Source organism: Aethalodelphis obliquidens, unplaced genomic scaffold (assembly GCF_003676395.1).
Source record: "Aethalodelphis obliquidens isolate GAN/ISIS:26980383/991018 unplaced genomic scaffold, ASM367639v1 scaffold45, whole genome shotgun sequence".
Classification (NCBI taxonomy): Eukaryota; Metazoa; Chordata; class Mammalia; order Artiodactyla; family Delphinidae; genus Aethalodelphis; species Aethalodelphis obliquidens.
Genome location: NW_020837989.1, coordinates 7152029 through 7172827, shown reverse-complemented (window position 1 = coordinate 7172827; position 20799 = coordinate 7152029). Strand labels below are relative to the sequence as shown.

Below are 20799 nucleotides of genomic sequence, written 5' to 3'. Positions count from 1 at the left end.
ACTAGAAAATTGATCCAAGAATTTGATGGACTTAATGGAGTTTGTGCCCTAAGTTTCTTTCTTGTGGCCAATTAATCAGAGTTGAATAATTCTGATTGGTGTATTTCACATTAAATGTTTGTATTCAAATGTTCTTGAGGTTAAATGGTGGGATTGAAAGGGCTCCAGGTCTAAGTGGCAGTGAGAAACAATGAGGCTGAAAGGCCCCATACCAGCTTTGAAACATTGCCAAAATCTTTCGTACCTAGCACTTAGGTATGCAGTGTGTGGACATTTTCTACTTGTACGTGTCTGTAGGCTCAGGAGTGAGGTATTGCTAGTCTCAGAGCAACACAGAGAAAGCCAGACCCTCGCCCAGGGTGACCCTGTAAGCAAATGGCCTCCAATCCTTCTCTTTCTCACCTTGGTCTGGGTCTCGGGCCAATACCACCGCGACAGGGGTCTTCACTGTGGTGTTGTCGAAGACTGCCACAGCACAGTGGCTGGGGAAGAACCGGGGGGCGTTGTCATTCACATCCTCCACGTGAAGGGTCACATCTGCCTGGCACGATTGGCCGCCTCCATCCGTCGCCTTGGCAACAAGGCTGTACGCATCCTTCTTCTCTCGGTCTAAGGCTGTGAGTGTGGTCAGCTCCCCTGGCCGGAGAAAGGACAGCAAGTGAGCTTTCTCTGGGGGCCATGACCCCAGCATGTGACTTCCTGATGTCTATGTGAGACAAACCCAGCCATGCAGTGTGCTGTCACAGAGAAAAGGGGTCAGTCCTGTGTACAAATGGTTAGTCTTGTAGCTTCCCACACCTGCTCGCCTCCCTAGTCACATTCCACCACCACATCCCCAATTTAAGATCCACACCAACAAGCTACAAAGAGGCACAACATTTTAAAAGGCCAGTTAGGCAATTTCTAACAGCACATAAAATGGGTTTATCCTTTGGCCTGCAGTTTTACTTCTAGGAATGTATCCTATAGAATAATCAACCCAGGGATAAAATATACATATAGAGATATTCTCTGCAGCATTCTTTATAAATAGCAACATACTGAAAATATCCTGTGTCTTTCAGAAAGGTACTGGTTAAATATATTATCATTTAGCCATATAGTAAAATACTGTGCAACACAAAAGGAATTATGATAGAGCTTTATGTACTGCCTTGTTAATAGCGCCAAGATATTGCTATGAGAAAAAAGACACAACGTAGTATGCTACATAGAGATGTGGGGGATGCGTGGAAAACCGGTCTGATAGAATATATACCAAGAGTGCTTATCTTTGGGGGAGAGGCTGGTTATCATGAAGACGTTCCAATTTCCGCATAATACATGCCTACGTGGTTTGAATTTTTGAATAATGAACGTGTATTATTTCCATACTCAGAAAAACTGCCGAGTTTTTTTTTTTTTTTTTTTAAAAACCCCACCGATCATCCTGAAGCTGGACAAACAGCAACAGAGATTAGGTCACCTACTTGGGGTGACTCAGCATGCCCATGCTGGGGTCAGACAGGGTAATGCTGTGTCCTTTTTATTTTATTTATTTATTTATTAATTTATTCATGGCTGCGTTGGGTCTCCGTTGCTGCGCGCGGGCTTTCTCTAGTTGCGTCGAGCGGGGGCTACTCTTCATTGCGGTGCGTGGGCTTCTCACTGCAGTGGCTTCTCTTGTTGCGGAGCACGGGCTCTAGGTGCATGGGCTTCAGTAGTTGTGGCTCGGGGGCTCTAGAGCGCAGGCTCAGTAGTTGTGGCACACGGGCTTAGTTGCTCCGTGGCATGTGGGATCTTCCCGGACCAGGGCTCGAACCCGTGTCACCTGCATTGGCAGGCGGATTCTTAACCACTGCGCCACCAAGGAAGTCCCAATGCTGTCTCCTTCTAGCCAGACAGCTTCCTGGGATACCAGCTCTCACCTGCCACCTCCCTACTCAGGAATCTCCAAGGCATCCTTTGAGCTACTGATTCCAAGTCAAGTGTCAGCAGCTGGCTCTCTGTCACCTGGGCCTTCTGTGCTGTCCGTCTCCACACCCTTCCTTATAGCAGCAGGGCAGGGATCCCTCCTTTTCTAAAGGAAGCAGTCTCTACCCTGTCTTATTATGTGCCAGACCTGGGCTAGATTTCTATATACTTTATTTGTTGGGATCCTTGCAACAATGCTATGAGATTTTATCTCAATCCGCAGTATACAATCTTGAGATCATGTCTTTGACCATGACTCTCACCTGCTTGAATCCTTTAATGGCTCTAAAGGTAGGATTTGGCCCCCCTGCTCAGAGGGCCTCATCCTTTGCTCTCTCTCCCTCCCCCACTTCTATGCGCCAATTTCTGGCTGTCTCTCAGGTCCTCAGATGTGCGTGCTCTTTCCCAAAACAAAGTCCTCGTATAAAATCTCCTTCTGCCTTGAATATCCATCCCTACCACTCCCTTACCCCCTGGCTACATTTCCTCAGAGAAGTTTTACTTAACCCTGATCCCAAATTTAAGTCCTCCTGTGAAACCTCCCCTAGCATCCTGCATTTTTTCTTAGCACACTTCAAACCACTGATTCAATGACTGCCTTTCCCACTGGATTGTAAAGACCTACATCTTGTCTTATCAGTTTATGTCCTTAGCATCTAGTGAATGCTCGACACACAGTGCCAATATATGTTTGCTGAGCAGACGGAGGGATGGATAAGTAAATTCCTGTTTCTTTTCTAAGGAGCCTGGGTACTGGGCCCTGGTTATGCAGTGTATAAGTTCTTTGCTTGATCCTGCAGCTCAGGAAACCTACCTGTATGAGGATCCAGCTTAAATTCATCTGCCCCAGGACCATGCAGTGAATATGTGATCTGAGCATTGGTATCGGAGTCCAAGTCTGTTGCAGAAACTTTCAAAATGAAGTGTCCTAGAGGTACATCTTCACTGACTTTGCCAGTGTAGAGAAGCTGGAGATAGAACAAAGAAGAAGGGGATTATGGGAGATGCGCTGAGATTCAGAGAGAGGCAGAGTGACAGAGAGGGAGACAGAAGCAGAGAGAGAGATTAGAGAGCAGAGGTGGAAGGGGGTAGGGGAGAGAAGCAGAGGGGGGGGGGAGGAGAACAGAATAAGATGGAACATGCAAGGAAAATGGAGATTAAAAACAAGGAGAATGATGACAAGAGACATAGTCAGAAAAGCAAAGAATGAGAGAGAATTTCCATCATCTGAAAGCTCACACTCAGGGCTAGAAGGACCTGCCGCAATCTGTTACTCCACAGGGGCCACATTGCAGAAGGGGTGGCACAGGGGAGAGGCTGGAGTTCCCTGAGAACCCAGTGCTCTTCCAGCTGCTGGCTCTGGGCACAGCTTCCAAGCAAACCGGTCCCCCCACTGCATGGTGTGGGTGAACATGGACACCTGTACGTGCTCCAGGTGGGGGCTTTGTGCCTGAGGGGCTGTGTGGAGACAGCTCCCAGGCCTCCTTTCCCTGGCTCTGGGGATGCTATTGACCACCTCTGAGAAGGCCAGGGTGAACTTGGCGCCAGCCTCTTCCAGCATGAGGAGGGTGCAGGCTGGTTGGCAGGATGCTGAGGGGAAAGAAGAGGAAGGTGTGGCTACCATTCTCCCCCAAAAGGCTGCCCTTCTGAGACCACCCAAAAAGTGGTCATCTTGGATCCTGCAAAGACTTTTTTTCCATGCACCCCACTTGATAACCCAGGTTCTCTTTTTCTACTCTGCTTCTATGAGGTTGGAGTGTGGAAGAAAAGGTGATAGGATATATGATTTTTGTGTGTTCCAAGGTGTGTGTCCCTATATATGTGTGTGGACAAATAAAGTATGAAGAATTGAAGTATATATATATTCACATGCATATGTAAGTATGTGTGAGTTATAGATGTACATTTGTGTATATGGATGGGTATACTTATGGATGAATGTTGTGGGTATGTAGGTGTATGCTTATGTGTATCTTTGTGTGTGTGTGTGTATATATATATATATATATATATAGGTATTTGCATATTTATAGAGTTGTACATGATCCTTTGACTATGCGTGTATGTGAGTACCTACGTATAAGTTTGCATTTATGTATATATACTGAATAGCTGGATTTTATATAAATCTGAATTATGCTAATTTGATGTTATAAAATTTAAATGTTAATAATTTAACTTTATCTGCAAACTTTGAAGTAATGCACATCTCCCCAAAGTTAAAAATTATTTACTGTGTTTAAAAAAAATATGTTTAGGGGCTTCCCTGGTGGCGCAGTGGTTGAGAGTCCACCTGCCGATGCAGGGGACACAGGTTCGTGCCCCGGTCCGGGAAGATCCCACATGCCGCGGAGCGGCTAGGCCCGTGAGCCCTGGCCACTGAGCCTGCGCATCCGGAGCCTGTGCTCCGCAACGGGAGAGGCCACAACAGTTAGAGGCCCGCGTACAGCAAAAAAAAAAAAATATGTTTAAAAGCAGTGCTACATGACAGTGGTTGTTGATTTATGCCCTCTAAGAATGCAGTTCCTCTCCTTACGCATGTGCACGCGTGCGCGCACACACACACACACACACACACACACACACACACACACCGCTCAACATTTTCCTTGGGAAATTGAGTGTTGAATTACGTGAAGTCCTCAGGAAAGTCTCCCTTATCAAAAGTGTAACTGCCCTGTCTGCATGTTTGTTTATACGTATAACCTGGAGTAGGGTCTCTGTTGCTCTGTATAACCTATTCATATGTAGGGATAGGCCCACATAGGCATGGCGAGTGGTGTGGGGTGTCTCGGGGGAAGGTCTCTTTGGATGTATTTGATAACAATGAGCCATGCTAACAAGCTGAGCAGTGGAGGGGCTTTCCCACTGGGCATAGCAGGCTTTTTTGAGAATGAAGAATTTACTTTACTTCTGGATACGTTTTGCAGAGAAAAGGATATTTTTATGGAGTGTAGGGGAAGAGGTATGGACCATGGGTCCTAAAGAGCTTGGTGACATCCCTTTGGAGGGGGTGGGAGGAATCACCTAGAATCGCCCTTGCCTAGGGCACTAGTCGGAGGCCAGCCAAGGAGAAGCAAGGGCAAGTGTGGTCAACGATGTCCAGTTCCAGAGATGGTACCCTGAGTCCTTCTCCTTCCTCTTGCCCTTCACTCCAGCTTCCTTGCCTCTACTCCTCCCCCACCCTCACCAGGCTCTCACCTCTGAGCACTGCGGGCTGTTATCATTGATGTCCAGGACAAAGATCTCCACGGGGACTGAAGCCTGGAACTTGCCATCGGAAGCGGTGATTCGGAGCAAGTACTTGGCCATGTGCTCACGGTCCAGGGTCTTCCTCGAGAAAATCCTCCACTCATCCCCAACTTGGCTGATGCCAAACTGGCCCAGGGGGTCTCCCTCTAAAAAGATGGGACAGAGTTTCCTGAATCCAAGCAACAGGAGCAAACCAGGCTTTGTGCCCTATGTGGCTGCCCACCTGACACTCTTTTTTAGGATTGTTGGGAAAGGCAAAAATTTCCTCCCTTAGCTAAGGACCCATAATTCTGCAATGAGTCAGTTTATCTGGTGTTATGAAGCCTCTACCAACTTCAAAGGCCTCAATTAAATGGAATTATCACTGCAAGAAACACTGCTCCAAAATATGTGGCTGAAGGGCAGGTTTTTTATTTTTGTGTGTTGGAAGGCATCGGAGGAAGTTAAAGGGAAGCAGATTGCAATTCTAGAAAAGAACCTTCTAGTATCTAGTATCTGTTCAACAGTGGAGGGGTGGGAAATGATCAGTAAAAACTCTCTGCGGGGGCTTCCTTGGTGGTGCAGTGGTTAAGAATCCGCTTGCCAATGCAGGGGACATGGGTTCAAGCCCTGGTCCAGGAAGATCCCACATGCTGTGGAGCAACTAAGCCCATGTGCCGTAACTACTGAGCCCACGTGCCACAACTACTGAAGCCCATGCACCGCAATGAATAGTAGCCCCCACTCGCCACAACTAGAGAAAGCCCACATGGAGCAACGAAGACCCAATGCAGCCAAAAATAAATTAAATAAATAAATAAATAAATACACTCTCTGAGGCTTTATTTTATGACTGAGGACACAGGCTAAGTGGAGGTTCACATGGATCGCTAGATTTGCTTCTGAGTTATCTTTCCTTGATACCAATCACTGAGAGGAGAGATGGATTTTTGAGATTCTAAGATGCCAGAGTCCTCAGATTAAACTATTCCAAGAGTTGATGATATATTGACATTTATTATTCTATTATTCAGAGATTTTAAGACTTTTGTGTTTTTAAGAGTCTGATATTACAAGATGACAAGATTCTATTTCACTAAGACTCCATATTTCAAACAGCTCTGATCCAGGATCTGTCTCCAGGAGTCTATGATTCTTGGTTGGAACTTTAGGCTCATTAACTCTCCACCAGACAGCTGTGATAGCAGAAAAAACCATGACTATGGGAGTGGAATGACATGGTACCGGGGAGATGGGGAAAGGGACACTGAGAAGTAAAGAAACTCTCTTTTAGCCACTGATCGGCACATTTAGCCACTGGGCAGAGATTGAGGAAATGTAGGTTTACAATAGGTATCCACTGGGGAAAGCAGTTTGTAGGGTATGGTTTTAACCCCAGCCCTGATGCAAGCTTGGAGTGTGACCTTGGTTGAGTTTCTTCCCCTATCTGGGCTTTGGTTCTCCCATGTATGAAATGAGGGGATTGGGCTGGAATCATATCCAAGAAAGTGTTTTTGCTCCAGCACTTAGGTCCTATGGTTGACTAGGCAGCGTTTTCTACTATCGACAACTTGCCCTAGGCAGAATACTACTCTACAAGGACAGTCACCTCACAGAGTTTTCATGGACCACACAACTGTTGATTCCCTCTCTGTCTCCCAGAAGCTAACCAAGAACAGTTGCAGAATCTCACTTCTAGTCTATCTACTCCATCTAAGGTAATAAGAAATCCTCTTTACAATGCACTTTGCAAAAAGCTCTCAAAGCTTTTGCAAGTTAGATCTTACAAGCATCCCTGTGAGTTGACTGAGAACAGGCATGCCAAGACTACAGATGGAGCAGTTGAGGTCTTGGGACGTTAAGTGATTTACCCAAGGTCACATTGCTAATGAGTGGCAGAGCCATGTCTTAGGGAACCTCTTATTGGACTTTTTTCAACGCACCCCAGTGACTCTGTTCCAAGATAGGTATACTTACCTGTGATATAGCAGGTGACCTGTCTGTTCTGCTCAGAGATATCAGCATCCAAAGTTTTAAGAGTGGCCACAGGTTCACCAGGTTCACTGTTCTCAACCACAGATCCTCTGTATTCTTCAGAAGCAAATCGGGGGGCATTGTCATTCTCATCTGTAATGGAGACTTCGACCAGGACCTGAGAAGATAGCTGGATGGTCCGGCCATGGTCATAGGCCACCACATAAAAGTGGTAGATCTGGCTGGTCTCACAGTCAAGTTCCTGGAGTGTGGTGATCCAGCCAGTTTCACTGTCAATGGCGAAGAGCTCATGGATATTGCTGCCAGGGTCCACTGGCAGCCTATAGCTCACCTGGCCATCATTCCCAGTGTCCTGATCATTGGCAGTCACTTGAATGACTGAGGTCCCCACTGGCATATTCTCAGTGAGAACAGCCTTATATGGATCAGCCTCAAATACAGGCCTGTTGTCATTGACATCCTTCACTTGGATGTTGACAGAGACCAAGGAACCCAAGTAAGTGTCATTATGGGGGCAATGTGCCATCAAATCAATCTGGTACCATTTGGTGGACTCATAATCCATGGCCTTCCTCACCTTTAGAACCCCTGTGTCTTGGTCCAAGGAAAAGATGCCATCCTTGTTGCTCTCTGGTGTGGTGCCCTGCACTAGACTATAGATGACGGGATCTTGGGCTGCCACTGCTTTAACAGAACCAATTTCAGACCCTTCTGGAAGGTCCTCCGATGCAGAAAAAGTATATAGAGGTTCAGAAAATTTGGGCAAGGATACTTCATTAGGAACCACCTGAAGTCGTAACAGCATGAGAGAGTTCCAGTGAGGAGGGCCCCCATCTTGGGCTTTGATTTTTAAGTCAAAGGCCCGATTTTCCAATCCCACCAGGCTCTCTTTCACCTTGACAACACCAGTGGTTGGGTTGACTTCAATGACCTCTTCTTCCAAGTCCTCCACTGAGTCCACTGAGTAGGTGACATCTGCATTCTGACCTTCGTCTGCATCATAGGCCAGGACCTGGATGACTGGGGAGTCTCTACTGATGTTGGATTGAATGGATACAGTGTACTCAGATGCTTTGAACCGTGGGGGGTTGTCATTTTCATCCGTGAGAATGATCTTCACAGTGCAGAAGGCCACTCGTCCTCCTCCATCCTGAGCCATGACCTTAATAGCAATGACTCTTTCTGTGGAATTTTCCCGATCCAATTTCTGCAGAGTGGTGATCTGGCCACTGGGGTTTATGGAGAACTTCTCACCTGCTAGTTTATTGATGATGGTGTAATCTACAGTGCCATAGGGACCACTATCTTTGTCTATGGCTAACAACTCAATCACCTTGGTTCCCACCTTTGCATTCTCAGCTAATTCTGCCTCATAAACATGCTGCTGGAACTCTGGGCTGTACTTGTTGGCATTTGTAGTATTGATATACACAGGCACAGTTGCTCGGAAGACCCCATCAGAAGCACCTACCCGCAGATTGTAAGAAGAATACAAGTGCTTTTTGCAAAGGTTGAACATAGAAATTATGCCCGATGAACTGTTAATGGAGAAGTGCCTGTCCTGGTTGCCAGAAAGAATCAGGTACTCCAGGTGGGAGGCATCCCTGCTGTCGGGGTCAAGAGCTTGGACTTTGAGAACCAGGTGTCCACAGGTTGCTAGCTCACTGACATTGGCTTCATACTGAGGTTGCCTGAACTCTGGGGGGTTGTCATTGATGTCAGACACATTGACAACCACAAGGGTTTCTCCAGTTAGTGGGGGGTCTCCTCTATCCATGGCCCTGACCTTCACATTAAAGTGTTGTTGGGCTTCATAATCCAGCTCTTGAACTGTGGACATCTCCCCCGTGCTCCCATTGATCTGGAAGAATTTGGAAACATCCGAGCCATCCTCTACAATCTGGTAAGACACATCACAGTTCTGCCCTGAATCCTGGTCAGAAGCCAACAGTTGGATCACAGGAGTCTGAGCAGGCAAACCTTCTGAGATTGAAGTGGTGTAGACCAATTGAGAGAAAGTGGGAGGATTATCATTGACGTCCTCCACCAGGACTTCTACCGTGGCTTCAGAAAATGACCCCAGAGCTGTGTCTGTGGCTCTGACTGTGAACACATGTTTGGTCTTAGACTCATAGTCCAAAGGGCCTGTCACTGTTAGGACACCAGTCTTAAAGTCAGTGGTGAACAGCATCAAGGGCTCTTCCTCCACAATGTTGTAGATGAGCCGGAGTCCCTCTGGACTCCGGGCCTGGGTGTGGAGAATTGGGGTGTAGAGTGTGATATTTTCAGGCACTCTGACTTTGTAGTAAGGACTCTGAAACAGTGGGTTGGATTTATTTCTCACAATGACAAGTACCTCTTCCTCAGTCTGGAGGGATGGGGTTCCTCCATCTCGAGCAATGACTTTGAGGTGATACTTATTTAGAGCTTGATAATCAAAGGGTTTCTTTAATGATATGTCCCCAAGATAGGGGTCGATTCGAAAATATCTGTAATCTTCTGCAAATGCATATGTGACAGCACCATTCACCCCCAAGTCCTGGTCAGTGGCAGATACCTGAAAGAGGACGTCCCCTGGCTCTGTGCCATCTTGGATGATTGTGTGGTAGGGCAGATGTTTAAATTCAGGGCTATTGTCATTGACATCCTCAACAGAGACTTGGACCAGAGCCTGAGCCACCCGCTGAGGTGTCCGACTGTCCCTCAATTCCACCGCCACTTCATGAGTGTCCTGCTGTTCTCTGTCAAATGCCACACCTCTTGTCTGCAACACCCCTACTGATTTGACCATATGAAACATATCTGTGCCGTTCAAGAGAAAGTAAGATAGGGTGTCATTCAAACAATTGCCCTGGGCACCAAGAATCACCAGTGCCTTTCTGTCCAGCAAATTCTCCTTCACTGTTGCCCTGTAGACATCCTGGTCAAACTGTAAGCTTGTGTTAAGGGCTTGTGTCAAAGAAATTTTTACTAGTGCAGTATCTTGATACAGGCCATCAGAAGCCTTGATGATGAGCTCCCGAGAGAGTCCCAGCAAAGCAGGATTCAACACAGATATGCAACCAGTAATGGGATGGATGGCAACAGCTTCATCAGCATTGCCAGTTTTGATGCTATAATTGACTTCGGAGTCATCGTCACTGGCCTGCACCATGAGGAGCTCCATGCCCCGGTGGATGGGCTTCAGTACTTCTACTTCATATATCTGGTCTGAGAACCTGGGGGGACAGTCATTTATATTTCTGACATTGATTGTGACCTGGGCAGCCGTGGGTGCAAATAAGACAGGGCTTCCTTGGTCATGGACGTAGATGTTGAATTGGAAAGAGGGCATGCTCTCGTAATCCATCTCTGATACAGTGGTTAGGGTTCCCATGCTGGGATCGATTTTTAAAAACTTCAGAGCTTCTGGCTCCAAAATTTTATAGACCAACAAGGAATTAGCTTCTTCGTCACTGTCAGAGGCACGGATCACAAGGGGGTTGTTGTTTTCATCCACTATCATGCTGTTCAGTGCAGCTGCTTCACTAATTTGGCCCACAAAAGTCAACTTTGAGAACATGGGAGCATTGTCATTTTCGTCAATGATATAAACAAGAACCATGACATCAGTAAATGCACCCGCCATATTGCTGCCTCGGATTTTCAGCCGGTAAGATGAAATTTTCTCATGGTCCAAGTTCTTCTGGGTAGAAATGAGTCCAGAATATGAGTTCATGGAAAATACACCATTCTTGTTTCCCTCTCTTAACTCATAGGTAACTTCTGAGGAGCTTGTAGCTGAGATAAGGAGGATTGGGGAACCAACAGGGATTGATTCAGGGATCTCTACAAAGTACTCAGAGTTTGAAAAGATGGGGGCACTGCTCTCTGAGGGGTAGACATGAATGATCACTGTAGCCAGGTCATGCCATTGTGGGGAGCCTTGATCTTCTGCCTTCACTGTCAGAGTATACTGGGCATGATTTGCCTGATCAAGTGTCTGTGCCAGAGTTATGATGCCTAGTAGGGCATTGATGTTGAAGAAACCTTCGCTGTTCCCTGAAACAAAAGACAAGATAAATTGAAGTTTACCACACCCTCAAGAGGTACCAACTAGGCTTTCTAGATCAGTAAAAGGTAATCACACAAAAGTTGGACAGGGCAAAATCCACATCCTGCACCACCCTGGATTTAATTATGATATAATGTGTAGGGTAGATATACACTTTACGGAAGTCCTTATGTGGTGCTCATATTAGGTGCTCCGTAAATGGAAGCTTCAATGATCACTAAGTGTTCGGGCTGCAACTTAAGCTATAAACTAAAGCAGTAGTAGGTTTTTGGAGCAAAGAAAGGAGACATACTTTGTAGGAAAAGCACACTCCACTCTGTATTTCAGTGTTGACTTTTACAGGACAAACTTCAGTTACGTTATTTAGAATTTTAACCCATTCTTTACATAACTTGTAATAGCTTTGATTATATACTTGATAGATGAAAATTGTAAATATGGAGTCATAAATTGTCAAACCTGATACGGACTGGAAAAACCACCTCGTCTAGTCCTCGTATAGTCTATTGTGGGAAAGTCCATTGTCAGGCTTGGGAGTGAGTGGCAACCGGTTGGGTGGGGAGGGACTGGATAGCACACACAGATCTTGAGGCTCCTGATCAAATGCCCTTTCCACCACACCTGGATTTCCTAAACTTCAGGCATTCTCACACCGCCTTTACAATTTTTTTTAATATTCAGCCACTACCTATACAATAGTATAGTATATGATTTATGTCATTATTTAATGTATATTTTCCTTCAAACTGGTTTATTTTTTTAATTTAAAATATTTTTAACAGGCAGCTTTATATTGGTACTTTAAAAAGAAAACCATTATTGCTTGTCATAAATCAGAAGTTACCACAAACACCAGTCAATGGAAAATATTTTCTTAAAATCTGGATAAAATCTATTGCTTGCTAAAAGGGTCTGGGCCTGAGAACTACAGGCTTTCTTTGGCGAAGACTAGCAAGTATTAGAGAACTGAAGAGATTCTAGTACCCAAAGGAGTCTTCCTTGACTTATGAGGAAGCCCAAATGAGAATCAAAAATGAAGTAATTTCTCCATGTCTGATTACCTATCATTTTTGTAATCCTTTTAAAATTTAATGTTTATTTAGATAAATACATAATACCATTTCAAATTTAAGTTTTGAGGAAAGTTGTGATTATGTGACGTTACATAGTTCACAAAAGATAATGTTGAAAACTAATCATATTTTCCTAAAAAAAAATTCTCAAAGTTATCACAGTGTTTAGAGTCTCACTTTACTTGGACTGCAACTATCCTTTTTTTCCTTTCCTTTTTTAATACTGTGGTAAGAACAGGTATCATGAGATTTTACCCTCTTGAATTTTTAGAGGTTATAGTACAGTATTGTTAACTGTAAGCACAGTGTCATACAGAGATCTCTAGAACGTATTCAGCTTGCATAACTGGTACTTCTTTCCAGTTTTATTGAGATATAATTGACATATAACATTGCATTAAAGGTGTACAACATAATTTGATATATGTATAAGTATATATTGTGAAATGACTACCACAATAAATTTAGTTAACATTCGTCACTGGACATAGTTACAAATACATTTTTTTCTTGTGATGAGACCATTACCTATTTAATACCATGACGTATACCTGAGTAATTTTGCTCAGAGGTACAGGTCCTTCACTCAGAGGAGTACCGCTTATTAGTATTCTTATTTCATTTATCATATTTTATGATATTTTATTATTCCAGTGGCAAAGTAAATAGCCAGGCTTTACCACAAAACCTTCCATCTGATTCTGCCACTCATGGAAGCCCTTTTCCAGCTGACTAGTGAGGTGATTTCCCAATTTGCCTTTGTGATACAAATCCTAAGTTCGGTCAAAGAACATGGTTTTAATGAGTAAACAGCAATTTAAAAGTAGTTCCATTAAAAGTAGCCAAATAAACTATTTAACATAATCATAACATTTTATTTTACTGCTGAGAGAAAAAATTAGGGAACAAAATCGTATATTCGTTTTGATCTTACCACTGCAGAATGATGCATAGAAAAAAATAACAGGGAAATACATGAAATTATTTTCTCTAGGTCATGAGAACCATGGCTGAATGTTATTTTCTTCTTCATACATTCCTGGTTTTTCCAGGTTTTAAAGAATCAGAATGCGTTATTTCTATAATCAGAAGAATATTTTAAAACTAACCCTATCTGTAAAATAAAATTAATACCATTATCAATGGGGTTGTCAGTGAGATAAAAGATGTGATTATACTTCATAAGTCACAAAAAGTAAGCAATTAATGGGTTATAATTTGTATTATTATTCCTCAGGGATGAATAGATTTCTGCCGTATGACAAGGTGTAACAACTTCCGTTTCTTCAAAAAAAGAAAATGTAAAAAGTTCTGAATCCTTAAAGTATGTAAGATACTGACAAGCAATAAATGAACATTATTATGCCCCTTTAGGGCAGAGAGCAAGTCACTCTCATCTTTGATTGTCCGCAGCAGCTAGCTCTATGAAGTATTAATGAATATTAAAGATAACAATAATTATTAAATATCAATTATGAATTATCAGATATTACATAACTGAGAGCAAAATTTAAAGGAACACAGAGAGTTACAATTGTGTGTATTTTTCACTGGCATTCTCTGTTATCGACCTTAATCTAACCGTGATTAATTAGTTGGGTACTGGATATTATCATTTTTAGTTGGGTAGTGGATATTATCATTTTTGTCCTATTAACTACTTATAATTAACACTTATCAATGATAGTAATAACCCCTGGCACTTGTATAATATTTTACAATTTACAGCATGTGTTAACATACATTTTCTCTTTTAATCTTTACAACGAGTTTCTGGCGCAGGTAATATTCCTATTTTTAAGATAAAAAACAATATAATAGATATGAAATCATGATGTGGCCTTAGAAGAAAATACTCCTAAAACTATGCCGTATATCTTATCAAGTATTTATAGGTCCCTTTTATTGTACATACACAAAGATATTATCTTTTAAAATGTTGCATGGACTTCATAAGCATCCTTTACATGTGTGGTTGTTGGTGAATATATATGTATTCTCTATATAAATTCTCCCATAACTTGAGTAATCCTTTGTTACTGTTCTTTCCACCTTTGAAAGTGCATTAACTTAGGTCACTATAGTCCCAGGGAGTGCTTTAGAATGATAATTTGCCAAAGCTTAGCGAGCTTGGCACTTGAATAACTTGCAAGTCCATGCCTCTGGTGCTTTCCCTTACTGCCAAAGTCCCTCCCTTCATGTCCCGAACTCAGGCCTCTCACCTTTGAGGAGGGAGTAGTGGACCTCAGCATTGGCTCCCCGGTCACCATCCATGGCTCGGATCTGGAGCAGCTCTGTTCCGGGGGCTGTGGTGTCAGAAACACTCATCTCATAGTGGAGCTGGGTGAAGCGAGGAGGGTGGAGGTTTCCATCCTCCACGTGAATGGACACCCACACAAAGTTCCTCTTGATGGGCATCTCCTGGTCGCGAACCTGTGGGTCCAAGGGTGCAATGGGATGAGCAGCAAGTGGAATGGGAGGAGGGATGGTTAGATTAAGGTCGATGACAGAGAATGCCAGTGAAAAAGGCACACAATTGTAACTCTCTGTATTCCTTTAAATTTTGCTCTCAGTTACGTTCTTTTTTCTTCTTAAATAAATTTATCAATTTGTGATTATTAGGCTTAGCTATTTTCAGGGATAATTTCATTTCAGGAGAAAGGCAGAAATAAGCAGAGAAGCAGTATTTTCCAAATTGGTTCTCAGAGAATATTAGTTCTTCAAGATGTCAACACGTTATTCAGGAAAAAAAAAAATTCTATGGTCAAATAAATGTAGGGAGCACTGAACTAAAATGAAGTTGAAGTTTTCTTTGCTGCAGGACTTCTCAGAGCCTTTAATATATATACAAGTGCCCAGAGGATGATAAACTAACACATAAGAACCTTGAGTCTGGAAGGCTTGGCTCTGATTTGGGTTCCATCATAAAGAACTGTATGATGGTGAGCAAGTCTCTCTTCCTCTATGGGCCTCAGGTGTAAGATAAGAGAAATGGGTGGGACCAGGGCTGGGACTAGAGTGAGGCAAATGAGGCATGTAGGGCATAAATTTAAGGAAGCTCTCACTCTCAGGGTCATAAAACTGCAGGCATGTGACCCTAAGAGTCAAGTCTTCCTTCATTTGTGCCCTATATACTTGCTTGCTCTGGGTGGGATGGTCTCTGGGTCCCTCCCAGCTCTGACACTATGGGAGTTTGTGTGATCATGCAGTCATGGAGCAAGGAGAGAATTCTTGGGGGATATTTGGAGTGAGCCCAGAAAAAACCAAGTTTGCGGGGGGTTCTTTGGCAGCTGTCCCATCTCTTTCCTCACTCCCAGGCATCTGTTATGGAAGGTGCCTCTGGCAGGCTGTGAACTGTCACAACTCATCTCATCGATTATCATTATGAGCATTAGTACAGCTGGCTCAGCAGGAGAAAGGGAACCTTCAGCACACCTCCAAGCATGTCCACCCCACACATCGCGTGCAAGCACACCCTTACCCAGTTCTTCAGTTAACTCACCATAACTGTCAGTGTGTGCTGGGAAGGCCCCGAGCCCAGGTCCAGTTTCCCCACAGTTACCAGGACACCACTACTTGGGTCCAGCTGGAAGAGGCTGGCACTTCCCAGGTCTTGGCTGCCATGTATGGTGTAGATGAGGCCCTTGCCCTTGTCTTGATCAGTAGCCTGGACTCGGAGGAGCTCAACCCCAGGCAGTGTGTCCTGGGGAACTCTGACCTCATAATGAGGCTTCAAAAACTGGGGCCGATGGTGGTTAACATTGGCAATCATGAAGATGTAGACCTAGGGAGGAGAAGGAAAGAGAAGATAGACTGTAAGCTCCAGGGGGTCAGGAACCTTGTCTGTCTGGTTCTCCACCATAACAACTGGGCCTGGCACACAGCTGTCACTCGATAAATATTTGTTGAATGAATGATAGGATTTCAAAATCACAGGGCTTTCAGATGGTATGCAGTTTTGTGGTTTTCAAAAACAAAATTCTTCTTAAAGGGCCTTTTCTTCAGATGCAATTTTTTGGGTGCAATTGCAGTATATGAAACAAATAAAACTGGCTGAAAGCAGAGTAGAAATCCAGAGCCCCACTTACCATCATTCCTTATGTCTATGGTAGCCCCTGTGGCACTCTACCTTTAATTAAAACCTGCTCATTTAGACAAAACCCCTCATTATATAGAGATCCATAGTGGGAACAAGAATTCTCCCAAGATCACAGACATAGAGAGTGATCAGACAAGACTAGAGCACAGAACCTTGATTCCAAATTCAGTGTTCCTTGAGGTACACCACGTGCACAGAGAGCCTTCAGTATCCTCATCCCAACCAAAGAGGCCCCAGTGTGCAATGGTGGCATAGTGGTGAGCACAGCTGCCTTCCAACCAAGGAGGCCTCCCATCTCCTCTCAACTCAGGGTTCCCAGTGAGGCCTCTCACCTGGGTGTCAATGGTGTGGGACCCATCGGTCACCTCCACGGTCAAGTTGTAGCTTGACCTCCTCCTTGTATCGAGAGGCTTGGCGATGACAATGCTGCCTGTGGTCTTCTCAATGTCAAAGTCCATGTCCTTGTCCCCACCTGGACGGGTGGTAAGAGGAAAGCACACACGACCTCAGTGATGTAGGCAGTAGTAGCACAAGTACTATGGGATGTGGCTGGCAGATCTAGAGGAGGTGGTAGTTTATCCTCTCAACTTATTGTCAAATTATTTTGAAGATCCAAGTGATGATTCAGGAAAAGGTACACTTATAAAGACTGAAGAGTCCCAGAGGAAGACCAAAATTTGCGCTAGAATGTATTCTGCTACTAGTATTGAAACATGCAGGAGTAATGGAGCTCTACATCATGGCTTACAGGTAGTTTGCATAGTCTAAAGCAGCTTAGACACAGGAAAAAATGGAAGTAACTCTGTTCAACAAGAGGGAATTGTTTTAATACACTGAGAATCCAAAATATAGAATTAGCATGCAGCTATTTAAATGTCTGCTCGTAGAAATTTTAGTGGCATGGAAATATGTTCATGATATATTTTAAAAGGTTATATGACAGGGCTTCCCTGGTGGTGCAGTGGTTGAGAGTCCGCCTGCCGATGCAGGGGACGTGGGTTCGTGCCCCGGTCCGGGAAGATCCCACATGCCGCGGAGCGGCTGGGCCCATGAGCCATGGCCGCTGAGCCTGCGCGTCCGGAGCCTGTGCTCCGCAACAGGAGAGGCCACGACAATTGAGAGGCCCGTGTACCGCAAAAAAAAAAAAAAAAAAAAGGTTATATGATAATATTTTCATATAACCCTAAGTGTATGGGTGTATAAAGGAAAAGACTAGAGGGAAACATAAAAATGATAACAGGGGATTATCTTCAGGTTAGTGGGAGTTTAGGTGATTTTTATTCTCTTCTCTGTACTCACTTGTGTTTTCTAAATGTTCTATAAGAAAAAGAGTCAAATACTTAAAAAGAGCAGTGAATCAGAACTGGAAGTAAATCTAGGAGGTCAAAAAGCTTGAGACAGGCTGGTATCCAACCTCTGAAGCAGGCTGGGAATCTCTGTAATAGGACTTCATGGTTCAGGGGGTACTGAAGCTCTTAGATTAGAGATTCTTGACCTGGAATCCCTGGCTGGGTTTCAGAGAATCTATAAAACCCCTAAATTTGCATGCAGGGGTGTGTGTGTGTGTGTGTGTGTGTGTGTGTGCGTGCGTGCGCGCGCGCGCACATGCGCATGCACGCAATCGCATGCATCTTTCTGGGAAGAGGACCTGAACATTCATCAGGTTCCCAAAGGAATCTATGAACCACGCCCACCCCAAGATGTTTCAACAAAATCTTGATTTAGAAACAGAAAGGAATTTCAGAGGAGGCCATGAGAGCTCAGACCCAAGTGTCTCCTACTACAAGAATAGACCCTTGGGCTTCCCTGGTGGCGCAGTGGTTGAGAGTCTGCCTGCAGATGTAGGGGATACGGGTTCGTGCCCAGGTCCGGGAGGGTCCCGTGTGCCGCGGAGCGGCTGGGCCCGTGGGCCGTGGCCGCTGGGCCTGCGCGTCCGGAGCCTGTGCTCCGCGACGGGAGAGGCCCGCGTACCGCAAAAGAAAAAAAGAATAGACCCTTTCCCTGATCTTGAGGCTGGAACCTGGGACCAGAACGTTAAGCAGGGCCCCAGGGTACAGCTGGCCTCGGGCTCATGGTCAATGAAGTCAGCTCTACACTGATGTTCACATTGAGGCAGAAGAGGAAACATAAAACTTGTGCTTTCTCCTCTGGGCCTCTCTGGACCACTGTCTTAGGTCTCCCAGGAACTTGGGATAACTGAGGCCCTGTCTGGCTCTGGCTGGGGTTACCAGTGAGACCGTGGAGGTTGCACCTGAGATCACAGCTGGTGCGAAGGAAAGCTTGGCAGAAGCAGGGGTCTGACTACCCACTGCCCCAAAGGACCAGGGAAGAGGCAATCACCACTCATGGCCAAAACAGCCGCTGCCATGGAGTGTGACCTTGAGAGGGGTCAGAAGGACTGTGTCCTAGGGACTAGGGCTGGTCTGCAAGGATGGGACCCTTGGGCCCTCACCTGAGATGCTGAACCAGAAGAGACCAGGTCGGCCCTCGACACTGATGACTCCCACCATGTGGTTCACGGGGTCTGTCTCCATGACTGTAAAGCTGTAGTGGGATTCATCAAAGGCCAGTGGGATGGAGGAGGGCCGGGGCTGGGGGATCCACTCAATGTGTAGCCGGACACTGGCCGAGAGCGGTGGCTGCCCACTGTCTGTTGCCTTGACCTGAAAAGAAGCCAGAAGGTGAGGCTTTGACTGTAGGGTTGGGGTTAAGAAACAAGAAGACCCTCGTGGCCAGGCCAGGAGACAGAGCGCCCTGTGACTGACTGAGCTGGCCTTTCGTCCACTGGTTCATCCATTCAACACACAGCTGAGAGCTTACGTAAACAGGCACCAAGCCAGTTGCAGTAGGCACAGTGGTGAACAGAACATAGAACTGTGCTCCAGAAACTCATAGGTAGTAAAAAGTGAATCAAAGCCACTATTATCTGAAGGCTTCGTGTGCTACTTCCTGAACTGGACTTTCCATGCATGGACCCTTTACCCTTCCCAACAGCCATCAACATAATAAACTAGAATTTACTGAGCACTCCCTATTATCAGGCCCTGCTCTGAAAGCATCGTGTGCAATATCTAATTTAATCCTATTGACAGCCCTCAGAGAGGTACTGTTATCACCTCCCTTTTGCAGGAGGAAACCGGGGCTCAGCGTAGTGAATTCACCCGCCTGGGATGTCTGCCTGGCCAGCAGTGAGGATGGGGTTGGATTCAGGCTACTGACATGAGAGCCCAGGCCCTAGCCACTTGCTATATTGGCTTTCTACAAGGAAAATGTTCTTATGCCCGTCTTACAGATGATGAAACAAAGGCTCATGAGGGTTAAGTGACTTGTCCAAGGCCACACAGTTGTAAAATGGCAGTGCTAGGATTGGAATCCAGGCTTATCTTGATTTCAAAGCCCTGCTCTTCTCACCAAAATCTTTATCTGTAAATAGGGTGGATTTTCCAGCCAAGGACCTTATTGCCCTCAAAGAGAAAGGCCCAGAATTCTGATCTTTTGGCTGAAGTCAGGATTCCCAGTTTCTTTGGGAGAAAGCCACGGAGGGGAGTATTACCTCCATCAAGCCTGAAGGCTGTCTCCCTCCTCCTGTATCCTCAAAGAAAATCCCTGACCAGGTATGCCACTCCCCCTCCACGGCCTCCATCTGTCCCTCACCGTTAGGATGTTGTACTCTCCAGCTGGGAAGATGCTGCTGGACGACACCACGCCTGTGACCGGGTCGATGCTGAAGCCCCTCTCGTCACTCTCCTCGATACTGTAGGTGACCCTGCCGTTGAGACCCACATCTGGGTCTGAAGCCACCAGCCTGTACACAGCCCCAGGGGTCAGTGGGCTGAGCCTCTCTGGAAGGCGGACATTGAAGAGCTTGTGGGAGAAGACGGGGGGGTTGTCATTGACGTCCAAGATGCGTACCACCACCCTAGAGGTGGACCTTAGGGAGGGCTCCCCGTTGTCCAGCACAGTCACCTGGGGACAGAATCCAGTGTGAGTTGACAAACGCAAGGCAGTGAATATGTATCGCCACCCACCACAGTTCTGCCACTACCCCTGCTTTCAAAAGCCCGGAAATACCAGTCCATCTGTTGTTTGGTATACGCTCGTGATTTTTATTATCATAACCTTACCTTCTTGGAACCCAGCTCATTGGTAACCTCGCCCACAGGAAAGCGAGCAACAACAGAGAAAGAAACCAGAAAGAACTGGAAGAAGAGTCACAGAGGCTCTAGACAAAAGCTAGAACTCTTTACTCAGGAGGCCAATGGCCATTTCTCGGAGACCATTTACTTTTTTTTTTTTTTTTTTTTTTTTTTTTTTTTTAACATCTTTATTGGGGTATAATTGCTTTACAATGGTGTGTTAGTTTCTGCTTTGACCATTTACTTTTTATTGGCTCG

General features: G+C 45.1%; 1 protein-coding gene across 3 annotated transcripts in view; it reads right to left on the bottom strand.

Annotated features, from left to right (window-relative positions):
* FAT2 (FAT atypical cadherin 2) overlaps positions 1 to 20799 on the bottom strand; it is an 86371-nt gene that overhangs the window by 33557 nt on the left and 32015 nt on the right. For all 3 annotated transcript variants that reach the window (XM_027081493.1, XM_027081492.1, XM_027081491.1), the window contains exons 5-13: positions 20060 to 20371; positions 18858 to 19068; positions 16738 to 16877; positions 15809 to 16090; positions 14529 to 14739; positions 7162 to 11220; positions 5155 to 5351; positions 2768 to 2921; positions 403 to 636 (exon numbers count right to left, since the gene is read on the bottom strand). In XM_027081493.1, the coding sequence (XP_026937294.1) occupies positions 403 to 636; positions 2768 to 2921; positions 5155 to 5351; positions 7162 to 11220; positions 14529 to 14739; positions 15809 to 16090; positions 16738 to 16877; positions 18858 to 19068; positions 20060 to 20371 (5800 nt within the window). The remainder of the gene's footprint in view (positions 1 to 402; positions 637 to 2767; positions 2922 to 5154; positions 5352 to 7161; positions 11221 to 14528; positions 14740 to 15808; positions 16091 to 16737; positions 16878 to 18857; positions 19069 to 20059; positions 20372 to 20799) is intronic.